General features: G+C 45.7%; 13 protein-coding genes across 13 annotated transcripts; 6 read left to right on the top strand and 7 right to left on the bottom strand.

Annotated features, from left to right (window-relative positions):
* Positions 1 to 41: 41 nt before the first annotated feature.
* On the bottom strand, positions 42 to 620 carry Bathy12g03880 (unknown protein; the record flags this gene model as incomplete). The annotated part of the gene is made up of 1 exon (XM_007509659.1): positions 42 to 620. The coding sequence occupies one exon, from the start codon at positions 618 to 620 to the stop codon at positions 42 to 44; it is 579 nt and encodes a 192-aa protein (XP_007509721.1).
* A 153-nt stretch (positions 621 to 773) lies between these two features.
* Positions 774 to 2,501, top strand: Bathy12g03870 (amino acid permease-associated region; the record flags this gene model as incomplete). The annotated part of the gene is made up of 1 exon (XM_007509912.1): positions 774 to 2,501. One exon carries the CDS (start codon positions 774 to 776, stop codon positions 2,499 to 2,501), a length of 1,728 nt encoding a protein of 575 aa, XP_007509974.1.
* A 266-nt stretch (positions 2,502 to 2,767) lies between these two features.
* Bathy12g03860 (rRNA methylase) lies at positions 2,768 to 3,595 on the top strand (the record flags this gene model as incomplete). Its single annotated transcript, XM_007509990.1, has 1 exon — positions 2,768 to 3,595. The coding sequence occupies one exon, from the start codon at positions 2,768 to 2,770 to the stop codon at positions 3,593 to 3,595; it is 828 nt and encodes a 275-aa protein (XP_007510052.1).
* A 73-nt stretch (positions 3,596 to 3,668) lies between these two features.
* On the bottom strand, positions 3,669 to 4,859 carry Bathy12g03850 (predicted protein; the record flags this gene model as incomplete). The annotated part of the gene is made up of 1 exon (XM_007509903.1): positions 3,669 to 4,859. The coding sequence occupies one exon, from the start codon at positions 4,857 to 4,859 to the stop codon at positions 3,669 to 3,671; it is 1,191 nt and encodes a 396-aa protein (XP_007509965.1).
* Positions 4,860 to 5,043: 184 nt separating this feature from the next.
* On the top strand, positions 5,044 to 5,778 carry Bathy12g03840 (unknown protein; the record flags this gene model as incomplete). Its single annotated transcript, XM_007509628.1, has 1 exon — positions 5,044 to 5,778. One exon carries the CDS (start codon positions 5,044 to 5,046, stop codon positions 5,776 to 5,778), a length of 735 nt encoding a protein of 244 aa, XP_007509690.1.
* Positions 5,779 to 5,852: 74 nt separating this feature from the next.
* On the bottom strand, positions 5,853 to 6,546 carry Bathy12g03830 (unknown protein; the record flags this gene model as incomplete). The annotated part of the gene is made up of 2 exons (XM_007509719.1): positions 5,853 to 6,296; positions 6,427 to 6,546. 2 exons carry the CDS (start codon positions 6,544 to 6,546, stop codon positions 5,853 to 5,855), a joined length of 564 nt encoding a protein of 187 aa, XP_007509781.1.
* Positions 6,547 to 7,390: 844 nt separating this feature from the next.
* Positions 7,391 to 9,643, bottom strand: Bathy12g03820 (predicted protein; the record flags this gene model as incomplete). The annotated part of the gene is made up of 1 exon (XM_007509854.1): positions 7,391 to 9,643. The coding sequence occupies one exon, from the start codon at positions 9,641 to 9,643 to the stop codon at positions 7,391 to 7,393; it is 2,253 nt and encodes a 750-aa protein (XP_007509916.1).
* Positions 9,644 to 10,090: 447 nt separating this feature from the next.
* On the bottom strand, positions 10,091 to 11,953 carry Bathy12g03810 (predicted protein; the record flags this gene model as incomplete). Its single annotated transcript, XM_007509788.1, has 1 exon — positions 10,091 to 11,953. The coding sequence occupies one exon, from the start codon at positions 11,951 to 11,953 to the stop codon at positions 10,091 to 10,093; it is 1,863 nt and encodes a 620-aa protein (XP_007509850.1).
* A 248-nt stretch (positions 11,954 to 12,201) lies between these two features.
* Bathy12g03800 (predicted protein) lies at positions 12,202 to 12,861 on the top strand (the record flags this gene model as incomplete). The annotated part of the gene is made up of 1 exon (XM_007509815.1): positions 12,202 to 12,861. One exon carries the CDS (start codon positions 12,202 to 12,204, stop codon positions 12,859 to 12,861), a length of 660 nt encoding a protein of 219 aa, XP_007509877.1.
* Positions 12,862 to 13,049: 188 nt separating this feature from the next.
* On the bottom strand, positions 13,050 to 13,742 carry Bathy12g03790 (60S ribosomal protein L37a; the record flags this gene model as incomplete). The annotated part of the gene is made up of 2 exons (XM_007509867.1): positions 13,050 to 13,303; positions 13,718 to 13,742. 2 exons carry the CDS (start codon positions 13,740 to 13,742, stop codon positions 13,050 to 13,052), a joined length of 279 nt encoding a protein of 92 aa, XP_007509929.1.
* A 207-nt stretch (positions 13,743 to 13,949) lies between these two features.
* Bathy12g03780 (predicted protein) lies at positions 13,950 to 15,251 on the top strand (the record flags this gene model as incomplete). The annotated part of the gene is made up of 1 exon (XM_007509907.1): positions 13,950 to 15,251. The coding sequence occupies one exon, from the start codon at positions 13,950 to 13,952 to the stop codon at positions 15,249 to 15,251; it is 1,302 nt and encodes a 433-aa protein (XP_007509969.1).
* A 73-nt stretch (positions 15,252 to 15,324) lies between these two features.
* Bathy12g03770 (predicted protein) lies at positions 15,325 to 16,911 on the bottom strand (the record flags this gene model as incomplete). Its single annotated transcript, XM_007509667.1, has 1 exon — positions 15,325 to 16,911. The coding sequence occupies one exon, from the start codon at positions 16,909 to 16,911 to the stop codon at positions 15,325 to 15,327; it is 1,587 nt and encodes a 528-aa protein (XP_007509729.1).
* Positions 16,912 to 17,135: 224 nt separating this feature from the next.
* Positions 17,136 to 17,582, top strand: Bathy12g03760 (predicted protein; the record flags this gene model as incomplete). The annotated part of the gene is made up of 1 exon (XM_007509872.1): positions 17,136 to 17,582. One exon carries the CDS (start codon positions 17,136 to 17,138, stop codon positions 17,580 to 17,582), a length of 447 nt encoding a protein of 148 aa, XP_007509934.1.
* Positions 17,583 to 17,635: the final 53 nt, after the last annotated feature.

Below are 17,635 nucleotides of genomic sequence, written 5' to 3'. Positions count from 1 at the left end.
GCAAGCTAGTCTTTCGACAGCCGACAACTGTGTAGCCGGACTTAGATGGTCTCAACAACCTCTGGATGTTTAACAAGCCTTCCAATCAAGTCCTGGCCGCCGGATTGCCAGTGTCCCAACACGTAGAAAAACGGCAAACATCGTAAACTATCGTCTGCACTCCAACAAGGAGACTTATATTCGGTTTGCGGAACATAATCGGGTGGGATGAGATCATCGAAGAATTCAGCGCCTACTACTTTTTTTAACGTGTCCTTTTGCATTTGAGTCAGTTTTGACGCTTTTGTCGTTTCTGTTTCTGTTGTCGTTGTTGTTGATGATTCATCGAGGAAATTCTCTTCCATTACATCAACCTTTCCGTGTATTTCTTCAATTTCTACATGTTTTGATTCTGTGGGTTCCTTTCTATCAACGTCTTGTGCGACTGCTTGGTTCGAAACACCTACACCGTCGTCAAAAGATGCAGCAGACGATGATGTTGATGTCTCTGGTGAGTTTCTTTGAGCGAGAAACAAAACATCACCAAAGAGTATTACGACTGTCGCACTGAAGAGTAAAACTAATATAAACGCTGATCGCAAGAATGATTTTCTCTGGTGATACCACAACGCCGCACTCATATCATCTACACGTAGGTAGGTGTCTCTCTTTTTTGTGGTGGGTTGTGTTTCTCTTGTTGTTGTTTTCGACACTTCGAGAGAGACAGTTGGTTGGAAAGAGTCTCGAAAAACTTTAAAACTTCAAAACGCAAACACTGAGCTCGAGGTCATATCATGCCAACTGGCCGAGATATCCTCGATGCGACGCGATTGCTGTGCACTAGAGCTCTGAAAGTGAAATCAGAGAGGTCGTGTTTGGAAGGAGCAACTTCTTCTTCGAGCGAGTCGTCGTTAAAGAGAGAGTTAGGCGCATTGGATTTGATTTTCTTCGGCATAGGTGGTGTCGTTGGAGCCGGCGTGTTTGTCTTGACTGGCGCTGCGGCACAAGTACACGCAGGGCCGGCAGTTGTTATTTCGTATTTACTCGCGACAATAACGTCCTTGATTACGGCGACAGCATACACTGAGTTTGCCATACAAATTCCTGTCACCGGCTCTGCCTATAATTACATCGCCTTGACCTTTGGCGAATACATCGCTTTCATCACTGGATGTAATCTCGCTCTCGAACTTACCATTGCGGGCGCCGCCGTTGCTCGTGGATTTACAAGTTACTTCTCGACTCTCATCGGGCAAAGTCCGAACGCTCTTCGCTTCGTCGTGTACGAGTCTTTGATTGAGATTGATGTCGTCGCATTCTTATTGGTGGGCGTTTTAACTGTATTACTTGTCGTCGGCATGAAAGAGACGGCGAAGTTTAATATTGCAGTGACGAGCGCAGCATTACTTTCGGTCGTTTTCGTACTAATCACCGGAAGTACGAGTGTAGACGAGGAGAATTGGAAACCGTTCGTACCTCCGGAGTTTGGATTCCGAGGTATTCTTTCTGGCGCTTCGATGGTATTCTTCGCGTTTGTCGGTTTCGATACCGTGGCGACGTTAGCAGAGGAAACGAAAAAGCCAAGCAGAGATTTGCCGATTGGAATTTTGGGGTCACTCACAATATGCGGATGTTTGTATTGCTTTATGGCGTTGGTGATTACTGGCATGGTCCATTACACGGAGATTAACGTTGATGCTCCTTTTGCGGTTGCTTTTGATAACAATCACGAACATTGGGCCTCCGTAGTCGTTTCCGTTGGTGCTGTTTTTGCAATCACGACAAGTTTACTCTCTTCGTTGATGGGGCAGCCGAGAGTTTATATGACAATGTCCAGAGATGGTTTGCTCCCAGAGTGGTTTGCGCAAGTATCGCCTCGATTTGGAACACCCGCAAATGCATCCATTTTCACCGGAGTCACAACCGGCTTGCTCGCTTTAGTTGTAGATATAGATATTTTAGCGCAATTAGTTTCAATAGGCACGCTCTCAATATTTTTGAGCGTTAACATGGGGCTGTTGGTGCGTCGATACACACCAAAAGATGGGACTTCTTTCAAAGACAGATCGCCTGCGTTGCTGAGATGTGCACTTCTTTGTGCGTCGTCGATGATATTCTCGGGATTGTACATACAAAATGAACCGTCCTGGTCGCTGATTGTCATGGCAGTATCTATAGTCCTAGAAACTGGCTCGTTCTATATGCTCGATGTGGAAGAAATGAATATTCCGACGGCGGGTGATTTCAAAACGCCTTTCGTGCCGTGGTTACCGGCGCTGGGTGTTTTAGCGACGAGTCAGTTGTTGGTCAGTTTAGGCGCTGTCGCCTGGGTGCGATACATCTTGTATACTTCGATATGCACGATTGGATATTGCGTAGCTAATATCTTAAAAATAAGAGATGGGAGAATAAATTGGAGCGATGAAATCGCAGTGAGTGATGCGATGTACGCGTCGCCGTATTCGAATTCCTCCAAGGTTCGCTTCGTTGAACTAACAGACATGTCGGACGCAGATGAGTAGTCAAAGATATAGACGAAACGAAGATAGAATCGTTAGCGAACGTTTATTCACGAGCGAGGATATAGATGAAATGGATAATCGCTTGGAAGATGTGGAGGAGGAGGATATCATCGAAGATGTAGATTAATGTAATACTTCAAGTATTTCAAGTTTCAAGTTTTTTCAACACATGCATCAACAGACTTTAACAGAATGGTTTCTAACAGAACACCCCTTTTTACTATTCATCTTCATTTAAATGCTTTACAGTATTTGTCATACTGTCGATGTTCCCTTCATTGGTATTATCATCTCCCGTAGTTTGCATTCCCTGCACGTATGTGTATTCAACCGCGTCCACTCATCGAGTGCGCGCACCGCGACGGCGCGTTTTCCCCCGATTAGGGGTTCATAATGCAGTTCAGCAACACACATACAGCAAAGAGAACGATGATGTCTTAGCGAATTCAATACTATCAAATGGAAAAGTCACAAAGATTGCGCATCAGCTACTTCGTTCTTGCGTGCGAGCGGACGATGTAGTCGTAGATTTGACCTGTGGTAGAGGAACTGATACACTTTTGTTTTTAGAGCTAGTTAAAGCTGATGGTTTGATTGTTTCGCTCGATATTCAACAAGAAGCGCTTGACATCACGAGGAGAAGAATACGTGAAGAGTTCTGCGAACACATTAGCGACGAGGCCGAACGAAAGAAAATAGAAGAGAGAGTGTATTTTGCCCGAACATGTCACTCTGTGTTTGAATCCGTCGTTGACGGGATTGCGGAGAAGAAAGGAAAGAAAAAATCCGAAACGAACGAAATAGAAATAGGAGCGATTACGATGAACTTGGGATATTTGACCGGGAAGGATACGGATAAATCAATCGTAACGAGAACTAGAACTACGTTAGAGGCGCTCGATAAAGCGAGTAAATTGTTGCGCGTCGGTGGTTTGATCACTATTTGCTGCTATCGTGGACATGAAGGAGGTTCAGAGGAAACCGACGCCGTTCTCGATTTTGTTTCGCGTTTTCCACCAGAGATTACGGTTACAAAAATAGACGTATTAAACCGGTCTGGGCCTGTATTGCTTAGCTGCTATCGCCAACGGTGATGATATATAAATAGGAATTGTAATTATATATTTTCACTTGCATTTGTTGTTCTTGTAAGTATTTCAATTTCCTCTAGGAAGAAGCCGGAACGGCTTCGACGCCAGCAGCCACGCTTTCTTCCTCTTTTTTTACTTTTACTTCTTCTTTCTTAATCTCTTCTCCTACTTTTGTCTCCTCTTCTCCGTTTTTATGAGCATCAGGTTCAGATTTCACCGCCGCCGCCGCTTCGTCCGAGGCCGCGGATGATGGCAACAGAGCCGCAGGTTTTCTCGCTACGCTCGCCAAGAGCGCTTGCACTCTGTCGTTGTACGCTTCTGGTAGTAATCTTTCCAAATACGGGAGCATATCCACGTACGAATTTCGTATCGTTTGTTCCGCCATTCCGCTCACGGCTGAAATTTGACTCACATTGGCTATATCTTTTTTGTCTAATATGTTCGTCGCTAAGTATATCGCCGCCGCGGCTATCGACGCCGGCTGTTTCTGTGAATATCCCTCTCCCGTTTTGATTTCCCGGAATTTTTGAATCGCCGAACTACACACTCGAATGAATTCAGAATTCGCCAAACCCAAGTTACCGCAGAAGCGATTCGTGAGCAGTTCTGGCGTAATCATTTGCTCGTTCATTTGCATTTGTAAGTCCAATCCTTCACACACGCGTATGATGAAGCGGTAACATCTCCCGATCTCTTTTACGGTTGAACCGACGGCGGCGCCGCAAATCTCTTTAAACGTTCTCGTTTTACCTTCTTGTCGACAAGCGATGTATAAACACGCGGCAAACATAGCGACCGAGCTTTTGCCTTGCGTGGAGTGCGAGGACGTCACCACTTTATATAACTCACACGCTCCACTCTTGATGGTTTGATTCATCGCCATGCGGTCCGCCATATCTCCAATTTGCGAAAATGCCGCCATTAAAACTTTATCCGGATTGCCTTCTCTGTTGTGCAATCTCGTCAGCGTTTGGTTAAAAGTCCCGTCTGGATTTCGTCCTATAGTTGTGCTTAAACCACCCCCGGAAAGCATGTTATTCGTCGCACCGACGGTTCTCGACGGATCACCTCCCGCTTTGTCCGAATCTGAAAACGTTCTCCATTCCGAACACTCATCGATCGTTCGACTTTCGACGACTAAACCGCACTCGGTGCAAATCAAATCCCCTTGCGCGTGGTCTTCGACTAACGTCGTTTGTACTTTACATTGCGAACAAATTTGCGAGAACTTCTTCACCTCTTGCTGCGCGGGAGAAGGTCCGGACATGACGCGTATCAGTCGTTCTGTGTTTTCTTCTTTTCACCTCTTTTTGGTCGCGTTGTCGTCACAAAAGTATTATGTGTGATGATGACACGGAGAAGAAAGTTTAATGAAGTTTGAAGTTGAGATGCGTTCTTCTTCTTTCTGTCTGATGAACACAAAAAAAAACACTTCAGAAAAGAAAAAGACGATGTCGCCTCCGATGATGACATACGAGGAGAAGGAGAAGAAGAATCAACAACAGTTACAACCGTCGTCAAATCCTTCGACGTCGCAATCGCTGCTCGATATCGAGAAAAAAGACACGACGCGACCAAACGGAACGGCGACGACGATTGGTTGTGGAGCTGCTTCGAGTTTGTTGAACATCGTTCAGATGAAAGAAAATCACTCAAACAGAAGAAGGAGCGATATTTATACCAACAACATTGCACTCAACGAAGAGATACAGAAACAAACGAATAGCAAAGAAGAAAAAGATGTGCTGATAAAACCAAACAGAATGCCATCAATAGCCCCTGCGCAACCCTCGGCGCTTTTGAGTAAGTTGTCCGCGTTTTTGCCTCAAATGCACGAGGCGAACTTACAGTTGGAGGAAAAAATTCAAAAAAATCCGATATTAGCAAAACGAGAGATTGAAATCGACGCCGTCCTCGACGAAGAAGCAGATGATGCCACGGACGATGCAGAAGAAGAAGAAGAAGAAGAAGGAAAACCACAAATTGAGATGAGTTTAGGTATGGGCGTTGTAGATTTGAAAACGGCGGAGGTGGTAGAAGAAGTTGAAAAGTTGGTTGGAGGTTTCGCTAATAACGAATGGAATAGTAAGAGCGAGAAGACCAACGACGACGCCGAAGGAGAAGAAGACGAAAATATCGAAAAAGCTCACAAGAAGAAGAAAAAGAAAAAGATAGAAGTGTTGTAATGAATGCATTCCACAAAAAGGAAAGCGGCGCGTGCACGCGCATAGGAATCGTGCAGACTTGTGTATTTTCTTGTTCATTGTTGTAACATTTCTAATAGTCTCTTGGCGAGAGTCTTCTCCGCGAATGCTCGCAAAGTAGACGCATCGTCCGCAACATTCACTGAAACCGCTATGGAGTTCAAATTTGCACCTTTGCCTTCATTTCCGTTTTGAGTGTGTACTAAATCCAAGAGTCGCTCGGCGAAGGACTGCGCTCCGGTCTTCGCGTCGCCGCCCAAAGGATTAGAGCTCGCGTATTTAAACGAACTGTTCATTGAGCGAGCTTTGGTACACAGGGCGAGTCTATTAAACGTGCTCGGATCGCTCGTTCCGACGTAACAAAACGCACATTCCGTTCCGAGTAAGATTTGAAAGTTCAAAACCGCTCCCGGTGCTTCAACGGAGAAAACTAAATTTTCCCACTCTTTCTTTTGATGTTCTTGTTGTTGCCCTTCCATGTTCACGACAAGAGCACAAACCTATGTATTGTAATGTAATCTATGTTAAATAAAACTTTTCTTCCTCTCGATCGATGAATAGAGACCACGTCCTCCTCCTCTTTATTCTTCTTCTCTTTCTTTATTAAATTTCTTCCTAGTCGTTCATGACGGGTTTGTTTTCCGAGGCTCTCGGTCCTTTGTCCGTCGGTCCTTTCGCGAACTGATTCTTGGCCCCGCCGGCGTTCTTCAAAAAACTTCTGAAATACGGAGCGTTGACGTCGTAAATCATCTTTTTATTAGTAGTGGTACTGTTGTTTTACTGTTTCGTTGTTGCTGTTGCTCTTGTTGTAAGCGCTTTTAGAATGAAGATCTGATCTTATTCTCATAAAAATAGGGGTTTCCATCAAAAAAAGCAGCAGAAAAAAACACATCTCAAACAAGAAGAAGAAGAAGAAGAAAATGGTACGCACGTACAATAAAACTGGGAAATACTCGAAGAAGAATAAGTACGCAGAAGAGTTGGACGACGACGACGAGGAAGAAAGGGAATCTGGCTTTTCCCTGGACGACGATAACGACGGCGAGGATGAAAATAATCGGAATAAACAACCAGCAGTTATCGACGAGTCTAAGTTAACCGCTCGACAAAGAGCGAAATTAGGACAGTCCACGGACTTTGACGAGAGTTTAATGTCTTTAGATTACGGAGACCCGCGAGGGAGCATGTTGAGTAGCTTTAGCAGACGGAAGAGAATGAAAATGACGGAGGAGGAAATCGCCAAAGCCGAAGCCGCGGAGATATTAAAGAAAGAACATAACTTGAAAATGAGTAAAGAATACAACAAGAGGAAGAAGAAGGAAAAACGCGAAGCGATTATGGCGAAGATGTTCCAAGCCACGGTGAAACGAGGTGATAAAGAAGAGCAACAAATTAAAGACGCGGCTGAACAGCGATTGAAAGAAAAACGGTCGAAACGAGAGTCTCTCTTCCCAGATCAAGGATTTATTCGGCACATTTCGAGTGCGACAAAAGGCGGCAGTTTTATCATTTTACCGGCTGGCGCATCGAGCGAAAACGTATTCGCAGAATAATATTTGCGCAAGAGTGTACTTGTATTTTTAATATTCAATAGCTACGCGTAGGGTGATAGGCCGTAATCGAAAGACTCACTCCGTCTCGTCGCGCCACTTTCGTCCTTTTCATAAAAGTTTGGTCCGCTGTACGGATCATACATTTCCCGCAAGGACCAATCCAAGACTTTCATTCTGTGGTACCTTTTCTTGGAGAGCTCCAATACACTATTGAGACGATCTAAAATTGAGACGCTCGGGTCGAGACGCCATTGCCAACCTTCGAGAACCATTACTGTAACAACTGCAATCATAATCGACGGGTCCAAACATAACCTATGTTCTTGCACAATCTCAAAGACGCGCGACATGCAGTCTCCCGCTCTCGGTGGTCCAGCCGCAAACTGTTTCACCGCTTCTTCCATCTCTGATTTGAATCTCTCGGACTCGATTGCATTATTCTGAATGGAAGTGTCTTTAGAGGATGGCGCCACAAACTTCAAAATTCTTTCCGCGACGCCGCGTCCATCCCAGCGAAGCATTGCTGAAAACATTTCCGCTAAATCTGATTGGTTCTCTCGCGTCAGCGTCGCGGCGAGCCCGGTATCTAAAATGATAATTTCCGGTTTCGGAGCATCCGTCATTTGTCGTTCGCCGTTCGCTTCCAAAGTTGGTCCGTGATCGTCGGCTTCTGAGCTACTAAACATCATATTTTTGCCCGGTAATCGAACTAAAATATTCCCCGGATGCAAATCTGCGTGTAAGAAGTTGTCGTCGATGAGCATTTTCAATAAAGTTTGCACGCCCAACGCGGCTAACGTTTTGTTTTGTTCCGAACACTCGAAACCTATCTTCTCTGCTACTTCTGGCGATACTAAATACGAACTTATCGTTGTCCCAGATTCAAACGTTTCCACCAGCACATCTTCCGCGGATAAGGACGTTATGGGAGTAGGAAAGGATACCGCTGGCATCAACAGGAAGGATTTTCGAAACCGGTTCAAATTTTCAGCCTCGACGCCTAAATCAACCTGAGACAACATGTGCACCCCGAATTGACCGACGGTATTTTCGAGTTGCAAAGGTTCTAGCCAAGAAATGTTCTTCGTGAATGATGCGAACCACAGAAGAATTTTAAAGTCGCGCTTCAACGCGTCAACAACGCCCGGATGTCTAACTTTCACCGCCACTTCTCGTCGTTTTTCCTTTCTTCGCCGTTTCTTTGTCACCACTCCTTCTCCCCCTTCACCAGCGTTTGTTCCGTTTTCTTCGTCGTGCACGACTTCGTCCAAGTGTAAGAAATGACCTATTCCAGCAGCACCATCGTTCCACATGTCGCGTATGCCGTCCACGACGGCATTAAAACCTTGACCAGATAAGAGCATCTCGACGCCCGCGATGAGCGCATAGTTAAATCTCGAGAATAAATCCTGTCGTTTCTTCGACGATTCAGCGACGCCCTCGCGAAGCGTAGCCCTGTGTACTTGCGCAATTGATCCAGATGCCATCGGGTGTTCGTCGAAGGATTCAAAAATATGATCGAACGTATCGCCATACACCCTTTCTAAAGTTGACTTTGTGTGCTCCCATTTGTGTTCTGGAGCGGTAGATTGTAACTTTTCGAGTTCGTGACAAAGAACCGCCGGAAAAACGTCGTATCTCGTCGATGCCCACTGTCCCCATTTAATGAACGCTGGACCTGCAAACTCCAGTGTCTTTCGAATCAACATGTACCAGAGTTTTTTATACCACAGCGGACAGCTTTTCAGGTACGTCAAAGGGGCGAAGACGAGCGCAGGCGCAAACAAAAACGCCAAGTGTATTGAACGCAAAATAGTCATCACTTTTTCCTTCGCATGATCGCTCAACTCATCGTTGACGTGTTCTGCCGTGCTACTATTACTCGACGGTGTTCCAGATGACTCGGCTTGATTGCACTTAGCCAAGCGATTGTCGAAGTAATATGTCTTGGCTACCATTCCAAAAATCGGTAACGACGCCGCGCAGAGCGAACCCACTACGATTCTATTATTTCTTTTATTCGCGCTTCTGAGTGCCGCCGTACTACCACTATTACTATTACTACTACTAATACTACTTTTCGTATTCCGTTTTACTGCTGTTTTCCCGTTGATGGACATGTACATTTTCCTTTGGGCAAAGCGCAAAGCAAAATTCGCGTTCGATATCGTCTGCGGAGTCAAAGCGCTCTTTCTCGCTATCGCCGCTTTGTGTGTCGTTTTCGTTGCCAAATGCAGCGCTCGGACAGAGTGAGGTACACTTTTTGTCGCGCTATTCCATCTATTCCGATACATCGCTTTCATCGCGCTTGAAGAATACTGTCGTTTGAGTGGGATTGTTTTCGCGGGGGCAGATGTGAGGAAAAGTCTCCTCGACGCGAAGTAAGACGCCGCCGCTGATGATGATGATGATGATGATGATGATGATGTTGGCGACGGCGCATCTGCTAACAACCACTTTTTCCCTCCTCTTCTAAAAAACAGACTCGACGCTGCTCTGTTTGCTGCACTTGTGTGAGAAGAAGAGGAAGAAGAGTACAATGTCGACTGCGATGAAGAGGCGAACTGATGCGTCGCTGCCCGAGAAGAGGAGGACGCTATCGTGCGTGTCAGTTGGCGTCGCATTTTCTTTTTGTTTGTTATCTTGTGTGGTTTACTCGGGGGGTTAAAATTGGGATTTGCTAACTCCGAGTAGTTTTTGCTTTTTGGAAGGTAGAGGAATGACTACAAAACTAAAAAATTTCAAAACGCTCCGTCGATGGTTGGTGGCGCCGGTTTCTTCATTTGCTCCTCCTTCTCGTCGAACGTGCGCTTGCACTGTTTTGCGAATTCCCAAAAGTACACCTCGTTTCCTATGCTCATGATTTCGTTCAAAATTAAAGTAGCCGAACGCCCGGGTTTCAAATCCACTCGACTCGCACCGACGACGGTTACGCCACGGTTAATTTTTCCCGCTTCGTCTTCTAAACCGTTCACCGAAAACGGTCGAGTCGTATATACGGGATCTTCATTCGCTTCTCGCTGCGAACGCGTCAAGTGGCAAAACCGTTCGGCGTCTTCTATGGACTCAAAAGCAACCACGTGAAACGTATCTTTCGGTCTCTCCTTTTCCGGTATTTCTCCCGGAACCATTTGCATGCACAGAAACTCCTCGTATTCTTGGTTTGGTCTGTTGACGAAAATAGCGTGGACAGCTCGTAACGATTTGTAATAGTATGGATCGCGGAGTTGCGGGTGAAGATTACTTTCGTCTTTGCTTTCCTCGCCGAAATCCATCTGCTTGTAGAAATCTTCCTCGGAAGCGCCGGTTTCGTTTTTTGGCACATTCAAGCCGTACTTATCCAGCACGGCTTCGTACTTTTCAAAAAGCTCGTCTTCGGTGTATTTCATCGTCATGAAATCTCTATCCATATTCTTAAGTGCTTCCTCTAAATCTGCAGGCATTTGTTCTTCTTCGCTATTTTTGCTCGCAGCGCTACTCGCAGACGAAGAAAACTCTTTAACCTTCGCTTCAACTTTTTTAATCTCTTCTTCGCTAATATTATCCACCGCGGCGCTATCGATGCTATCGGTAATGTTGCTAAAAACAGTTTTCCCGTCTCGACCAGATCCGTCATATCCTTTTCCATTTCTTTCGTCAATCTCGGGTAGCAGCGTGGGAATGATGACATCATCTTTTCCGCTTGCATCGTCTGCTTTATCTTCTTCCGTTTTAGCCAGAAAAGATTTTTGCAATTGTTCGACGTAATCTTCCGGTTTCATCCATTTCAAATTCGCGCCCGGGTGCGGAGTTTTCATCTTCTTACCAGCGATATCTATCGTTCCTGTTTTCAAATCGACTATCCGCTCGGCTTCTTTGATGGCACTTTCCGCGCCCTGGGCGTCGCCGACTCGTTCGAGCCATTCCGCGCGTTTTACTTCCGCCTCGGCCTGTTTCATCTTCATTCGAGTCAGCATTTTCAGTCTTTCCGTAATCATAATTTCCACTTTTTTAAAGTTTTTCACCTTTGTTCTGTCTTTGCGCAACTGTTTCAGCCTCCATTTCAAACGCGCTCGTTCTATTTCCACGCGTCTCTCGTTCACCGGAAGTTCGTTCAAATCTTTCTCCTCCATCGAGAGCATTTCCTTCACCAACTTTACGTCTCTCTCGTCTCGAAAACGTTTCAAAACGACGTAAGTCAGCGCGAGCGCAATCCATTGCGGGGAAAAAATAGAGGATAACACGTTTCTGAACACCGTGTTCATCTTTCCTTTCGAGGACGGCGAAGATGTGGATGCCTTGGGTCCTGTGTATTCCACCTCGACAAAGTTTCGAGAGAGCTCTTCCAAGGACAACTTTTCCACGTCCTTCATCTCTTCGTTATAGATGCTCACCGGGTCGTTGTTGTTATTATTACTACCACTACTATACACAATATCGTCTGAATGATTCGCTTTCTTTCCTGATTTTGATGATTTTGATGATGACGACGACGATGAAGAAGATGAAGACGAAACAGAGTTTTCGTCGTTTGTATCGCCGACGGCGGCATTTGTTGTTGCTTTAGGAATCCTTCCTTTTTTTGTTGATGATGACGCGTTCGAGATTTTCAATTGGATCACCATTGGTTCTCCAAAAAGCGCACGAGAGGTGAGCATGGAAGTGATCATCGTGAATTCTGCTCTTCGTATCCTTCTTTTCTTATCTTCCTTCTGCCGACCGAGTTCTTTGCAACAATTGAAGAAAAATACAGTTGTGCCAGCCAGCTGATTTTTCTGCGAAATGAAGAAGCTTCTAGAGAGAATCAAAAAAAAGTCAAACACAGCAGACACAAAAAAACGCACCGTAACAAAGGAAAGATATTATTAAGCGAATGTATGCGCACCCTTTTGTATGCCAGCTGATCGTGCATGCACCAAACACAGACGCGAGAAAGAATGGCTTTACCTCTGCATCATCTGCGGCGTCGTCGCTCAACGCGAGAGGAGGAATGAGAAGAGAAAAGCGGGGACAACGTGTGAGAGTATCTGCGTCCTTGCCTGAATATCCACAATCGACTGAAGACTTGTATTTCATCTTGGGCGTTTCCGTCGGAGCGAGTCAAGAAGCCGTCAAGCGGGCGTATAAACGGAAAGCCAAAAGGTATCATCCAGACGTGAACAGTTCCCCAGAGTCCGCGGAAAAGTTCATACAAATCAAAGCCGCATACGAGACAATTCAATCAACCAGAGGCAACTTAGAAAACGTCCAAACGCGAGAGTGGAAAGAAAAATGGAAACAACAACTCAGGAATCTGAGGCGGGAAAGAGAGAAGAAAATAGCTGTCGCCACCAATAGGGAGAAGCGCGCTGACAAAGATGTTGAATCTCTAGTCGGCACCATGGAGATGCAAGCGCAGATATCGAATCAACTGAGAAACTTGAAAGCGAGAACCAACCGAAAACGAACGAGGCAGCAAACTTTGCAAAAGTCGACATTTAAAGAACCATTTGAACTGTCCGAGGAAGACTTGTGGAATCACGAGGTGCAGTAAAATGAATAGGATAGGATATAGATAGATTAGATGGACAAACACACGCATACGCGTGATATTAATGTTTGAGAGCAAACTACGCGCGAAATTAGTTTTATAGAAACGCGAATATTCTTGTTTTGTTTTTGATTTTTGCTACTAGATTATTAAGAACTAAATACGACTACTACATCGAGAAGCAAATGAAATTACTTCTCGACAGCTTCGCGGAGACGTCTAATGGTGGATCTCACGGTGACGGCACCGGAAGTGTTCAACGCGTACGCGCCGCCAGCTTTTACCTTGTGGCATCCGCTGCACCCCCAAATTCCGACAGCTTGACGCTTGACCGCATATTTACCGCAGAAGTCGCAGAAATACTTCGAGTGTTGCGAGATTTCTTGCTTCTTAATAACCTTACGGAGGGAGGCGCCGTAACGCGTACCGTATTTCCCGGTGATACCTGTACGTTTGAGAGAGGAGAGAAAAGAAAAGACATTTGGTGAGTTTCAGTCAAAACAGGAGAGAGTTGAGACGGGCGGACTCGCAAAAATTGTGGGAGAGAAAGAAATCCAAAGCCGTGGAATGACCACTGCGCGAGCGTGTAATCGATCCGAAAGATGCATAAACGCGTTAAGAAAACGTATGTACGTTTAACGTGCGCATTGATATGACCATCTACACGAATGATTGATACGAGCTACGCGCATTTCGAAACGAGAAAAAGCCCGGAAAACGAGGGAGACAGGGCTTCCGCTTGCTTAGGCGGAAAATGCGAGCGGTGCATTTGTCCCACATCCAATCCGATGCGCGCAACGCATCATCTCGCGTGAGCGCACATACGGTGCACAACTATTCTTCGATGTGATTAACGTACCGACTTTCTTCGTTCTCTTCGCCATTGTTTGCGCTTACTAAAGGTTTTATATGAAGATTTTTCCTTTTCGCAATTTTTTTGTGTTCTGTTCTCGCGGAATTTTTTTGTTTCGGCATTCAGTTTGGCCATTCCCTTTTCAACGACAACTCCAGAAATATAAAAATTTCGTGCACGCGCTTTGTACTTTAGTCGCTTTACGGTATCCAACACCGCATCGCTCACACCGACGACAATGGCATCGTCTACCTCCTCCTCCTCCCCCTCTTTCTTCTTTCCTTCCTCATTGTCCTCGTCTTTAAGGCGTTTCAATGCCGTGAGAAATAACGACAAGAACAGAAGGAGAAGGTGGGCGATGCGTTTCGCTTCTAACGAGAAAACTAGGAGCGTTTATTGCAACGACAAGCGTCGTGATAAAAACGACACGAACACGAATGACAAGAACAAGAACAAGAAGAAGAACGAGAACAAGAATAAAAAGAACACAGAACACAACAAGCGAAACAGACGGGATTTTGTATCCTTCTCGTCTTTGGCGATTTTGACGACGTCTTTGTCGTGCTCTGGAACTTTCGCTGAAAAAGCTGAAGCAGCAAGAGAACCTTTCTGTGGCTACTATGCAGACGTCGACTCTCCCGTGTCGCAGGCTGCGTACCAAAGCACGTTTTCGGAGGGCTACGTGAACAATCTGCAAACGTTCGTGAGACAGGTGGGTAAATTTAAGAAGGGTAACAAGACGTGCCTTCCAGTGCTCGTTTTGCACGACCAGCGTCTTGATATGAAATATCTCGAAGCCATTGAAATCTTAGCGTTCACCCCCGACGATTTCCGAAGGGAGATTTTCTTCTACGACCAGTTAAACCGAGGAAAGTCGAAACATAAATTAGACTCAAATGCGAATCTAGATGATTTTTTACTCGAGGAACTTGCTGGCGTTCGGAGGGAATGCGGTTTAGCAGACGAGGGCATCCACATTATCGCGCACGGCACCGGCTGCGAGCTTGCGCTGAAACACGCGTTACAGAGTAAAAATCTCGTACACAGTTTGACGCTAATCGGCTGCGGATCTTCGTCAGAGCGAAATAAGAAAGATTTCGAAAGTCTGCAATTTCCCACCGCAGATGCTCGTAATACTGCAACCGACGATTTTTACGAGCGATATTGGACAAACAGAGGCAAATCGGGCACGTGTTTCTCAAACGCAACTTCGGCGCTAAAATATGTTTCTTCATTGGAAAATGATTGGGACGTAAAGAAGCTCTTAGCATCGGTCAAGAACGAAATACCGGACACTTTACGGGGTATTCGGGTCGTTCGAGGTATAAATGATGTGATATCGGAGGGCAACGCCAATGAGTTAGTTTCTTCGTTGAATGAAGCGAAATTCGAGAACAAGAGTAAAGTGAGAAATTCCTTGTGTTCGTTTGATAACAACATTGAGGCGGCGGCATCTTGCGTGCACTTAGACCGAGCGGAATATTTTCTAGATACGACGTCAACGTACATCTTGAAAATCGAAGAAGAACTCGTAGCGTAGTAGCCTGCGTATAATCTTAGCATATTCTAGAACATAAATGTACGGTACTTTCGTATATTACATTTGAACAATTTTACATTTTCATCTTTTGTCGTCCTCGAGTTTGACTGACTTCGGATTCGCACCTTGCACATCTGCACACGAAACCGTAATCCGACAAGGCATCTTGACGCCTGCTCCAATCTAGTTGGTCGTCTTCTAAATAGCTAATTGTTAGTTCCTCTCCTTTCCGTATAGGTTTACGCGCGACTAAGACGCAACTCCCGTTTATATCGGTCTCGTCTTTGAACGGATGACAGTTCGGATCGCAGTCGTGATTACAGTTGGATTGCAACGCAAAAAGCGCCGTTCCCAAACAAGGAATGTCGTATTTCACGTCCAACGCGTCCAGAAAAGGTTGCGTTTGTGGTAAAATTGCCATCTTTTGGTTCTCGTCGGCTAAGCCATCAACGGCGAGGAAATAGTTTTCCACCGGAGACTCTACGACGAGTTCTAAATTGTTCAACTCAAACATCCCGACGATGGCCCCCCACACCGGTAAAGAGAACAATCCAGGAAACGCCTGAGCGCGGTCTGGCCACGCTTTGCATAACAACTCTAAAGAACCCGATGCGAGCTCTATGAGTTGCTGCCTAAAGCTTTCCTCGTCTTTCTCCTCGACATCTGAAGGAATCGCGACGATATCCCACCAAATAGCTTTCTGAACGCGAGAAAACGGTTCCCATGCAACTTCTAAAGCCTCCCCTAAAAATGTGATATTATTACTCGCGTCGCTCAAGGCGAGGCTGGCATTTTCTGTAACCATAGCGACTACTTTGGCAGCTAAAATGAAGATATCGTTCGTATCCTTGGCGTGCTCGATGAACTGATGCATCATAGATGCGCGATTTTTCGCCTGTTCGTCTTGGTCTCCGCTTTTGTTCCCTATACACATGGCTCGTTCGTGTGAATTCCAAGCGTTTTGCGCGCACTCGTTCGAGCAAAAAATTTCGCGGTAACACCCACCCACACACGCGCGTTCCGTTGGAAGTGGAAAGCACTGGTCCGCGAGAGGTAACTTCGGTTCGCCTACAGATGCCATGCTATTTAAGACATCGAGATCTCCCGACCTCCTCGCCGATTCCTCGGCGGCTGCGTCGCCGGCCGTCGTCGCCTCCATTTGTTGTTCCTTTTGTTGCTGCAGTTTCTCTTGCGCGGATGATAACTGATGAAACAATCTTTGACCAATCTGTTTTTCAATAGACCCGACGTATCGAAAACAGAACGAACAGACAATCGCGTCGTTTCTATTTCTCTCGTGTTGCATGGCCACCAACGGAGGTTCTATCAGCACCCGGTCGCCAACTATAAAATCTCTCGTCGCGTATAAGCCTTTACCTCTATTTTTTCCGCCGCTCATATTTGAATGATTAGAACTATTATTATTATTAGCAACATCAGCAGCAGGAGGAGGAGGAGGAGAAATAACACCACTAGCGACGGCGGCAGGAGTATGATGGTGTCTTTGCACGCAGACGTTCGAAAAAGTTTCGTGACCACATTCCTCGATGCCTCGTCGGATGAGTTTTTCGTAATATTTCGCTTCCGTGTTCACGTCGCTCGGTTTGAGAAGAATCTCAATCTGCGACGCCGCCGTGGATGAAGCTTCCGAGGATAACATCGTCAAACGTCTTCTCTGTCCCCTCCTCGTTGTGTGTGTGTTGTGTTGTGGTTGTGTTGTTTTTGATGAAAAAATGTTTTTTGTTGTCTGTTTTGATGGCACTTTTTCTTGTTTCATATCAGAATGGGCGTGGTGTGGGCTAAAAAAAGAACAATTTGGACGGCGGCCGATCGATTATCTTCTCCACTTTGTACGCACGCACACACAAGCATACACACGTAAACATGGAACGCACTTACATCATGATTAAGCCGGACGGCGTCCAACGTGGTCTCATCCACAAAGTCATCGAGAGATTTGAGCAAAGAGGCTTCTACTTGAAGGCCATGAAGATGCAAATGGTCACCAAGGAACACGCGGAAAAACACTACGCGGATTTGAGCTCCAAGCCGTTTTTCGCTGGATTAGTCACGTACATGTGCTCTGGCCCGGTCGTTTGCATGGTCTGGGAAGGCAAGGACGTCGTCAAGACTGGTAGAAAGATCATCGGTGCGACCAACCCGTTGGCCTCGGAGCCGGGATCTTTGAGAGGTGATTTCTGCATCGAAGTTGGAAGAAATGTCATCCATGGCTCCGATGCCGTCGAGTCGGCGCAGCACGAAATCGGTTTGTGGTTCCCGGAAGGCGTTTGCGAATACGAACACGCCTTGCAAAAGTGGATCTACGAATAAATACTAAACAAATAATAACACGATTATTGTTAATACGCACAGGGTATATGTGT

This window comes from Bathycoccus prasinos, assembly GCF_002220235.1.
Source record: "Bathycoccus prasinos genomic : Chromosome_12".
Lineage (NCBI taxonomy): Eukaryota > Viridiplantae > Chlorophyta > Mamiellophyceae > Mamiellales > Bathycoccaceae > Bathycoccus > Bathycoccus prasinos.
The sequence above is the reverse complement of the archived record's forward strand: the minus strand, read 5'-3'. Positions and strand labels throughout refer to the sequence as shown.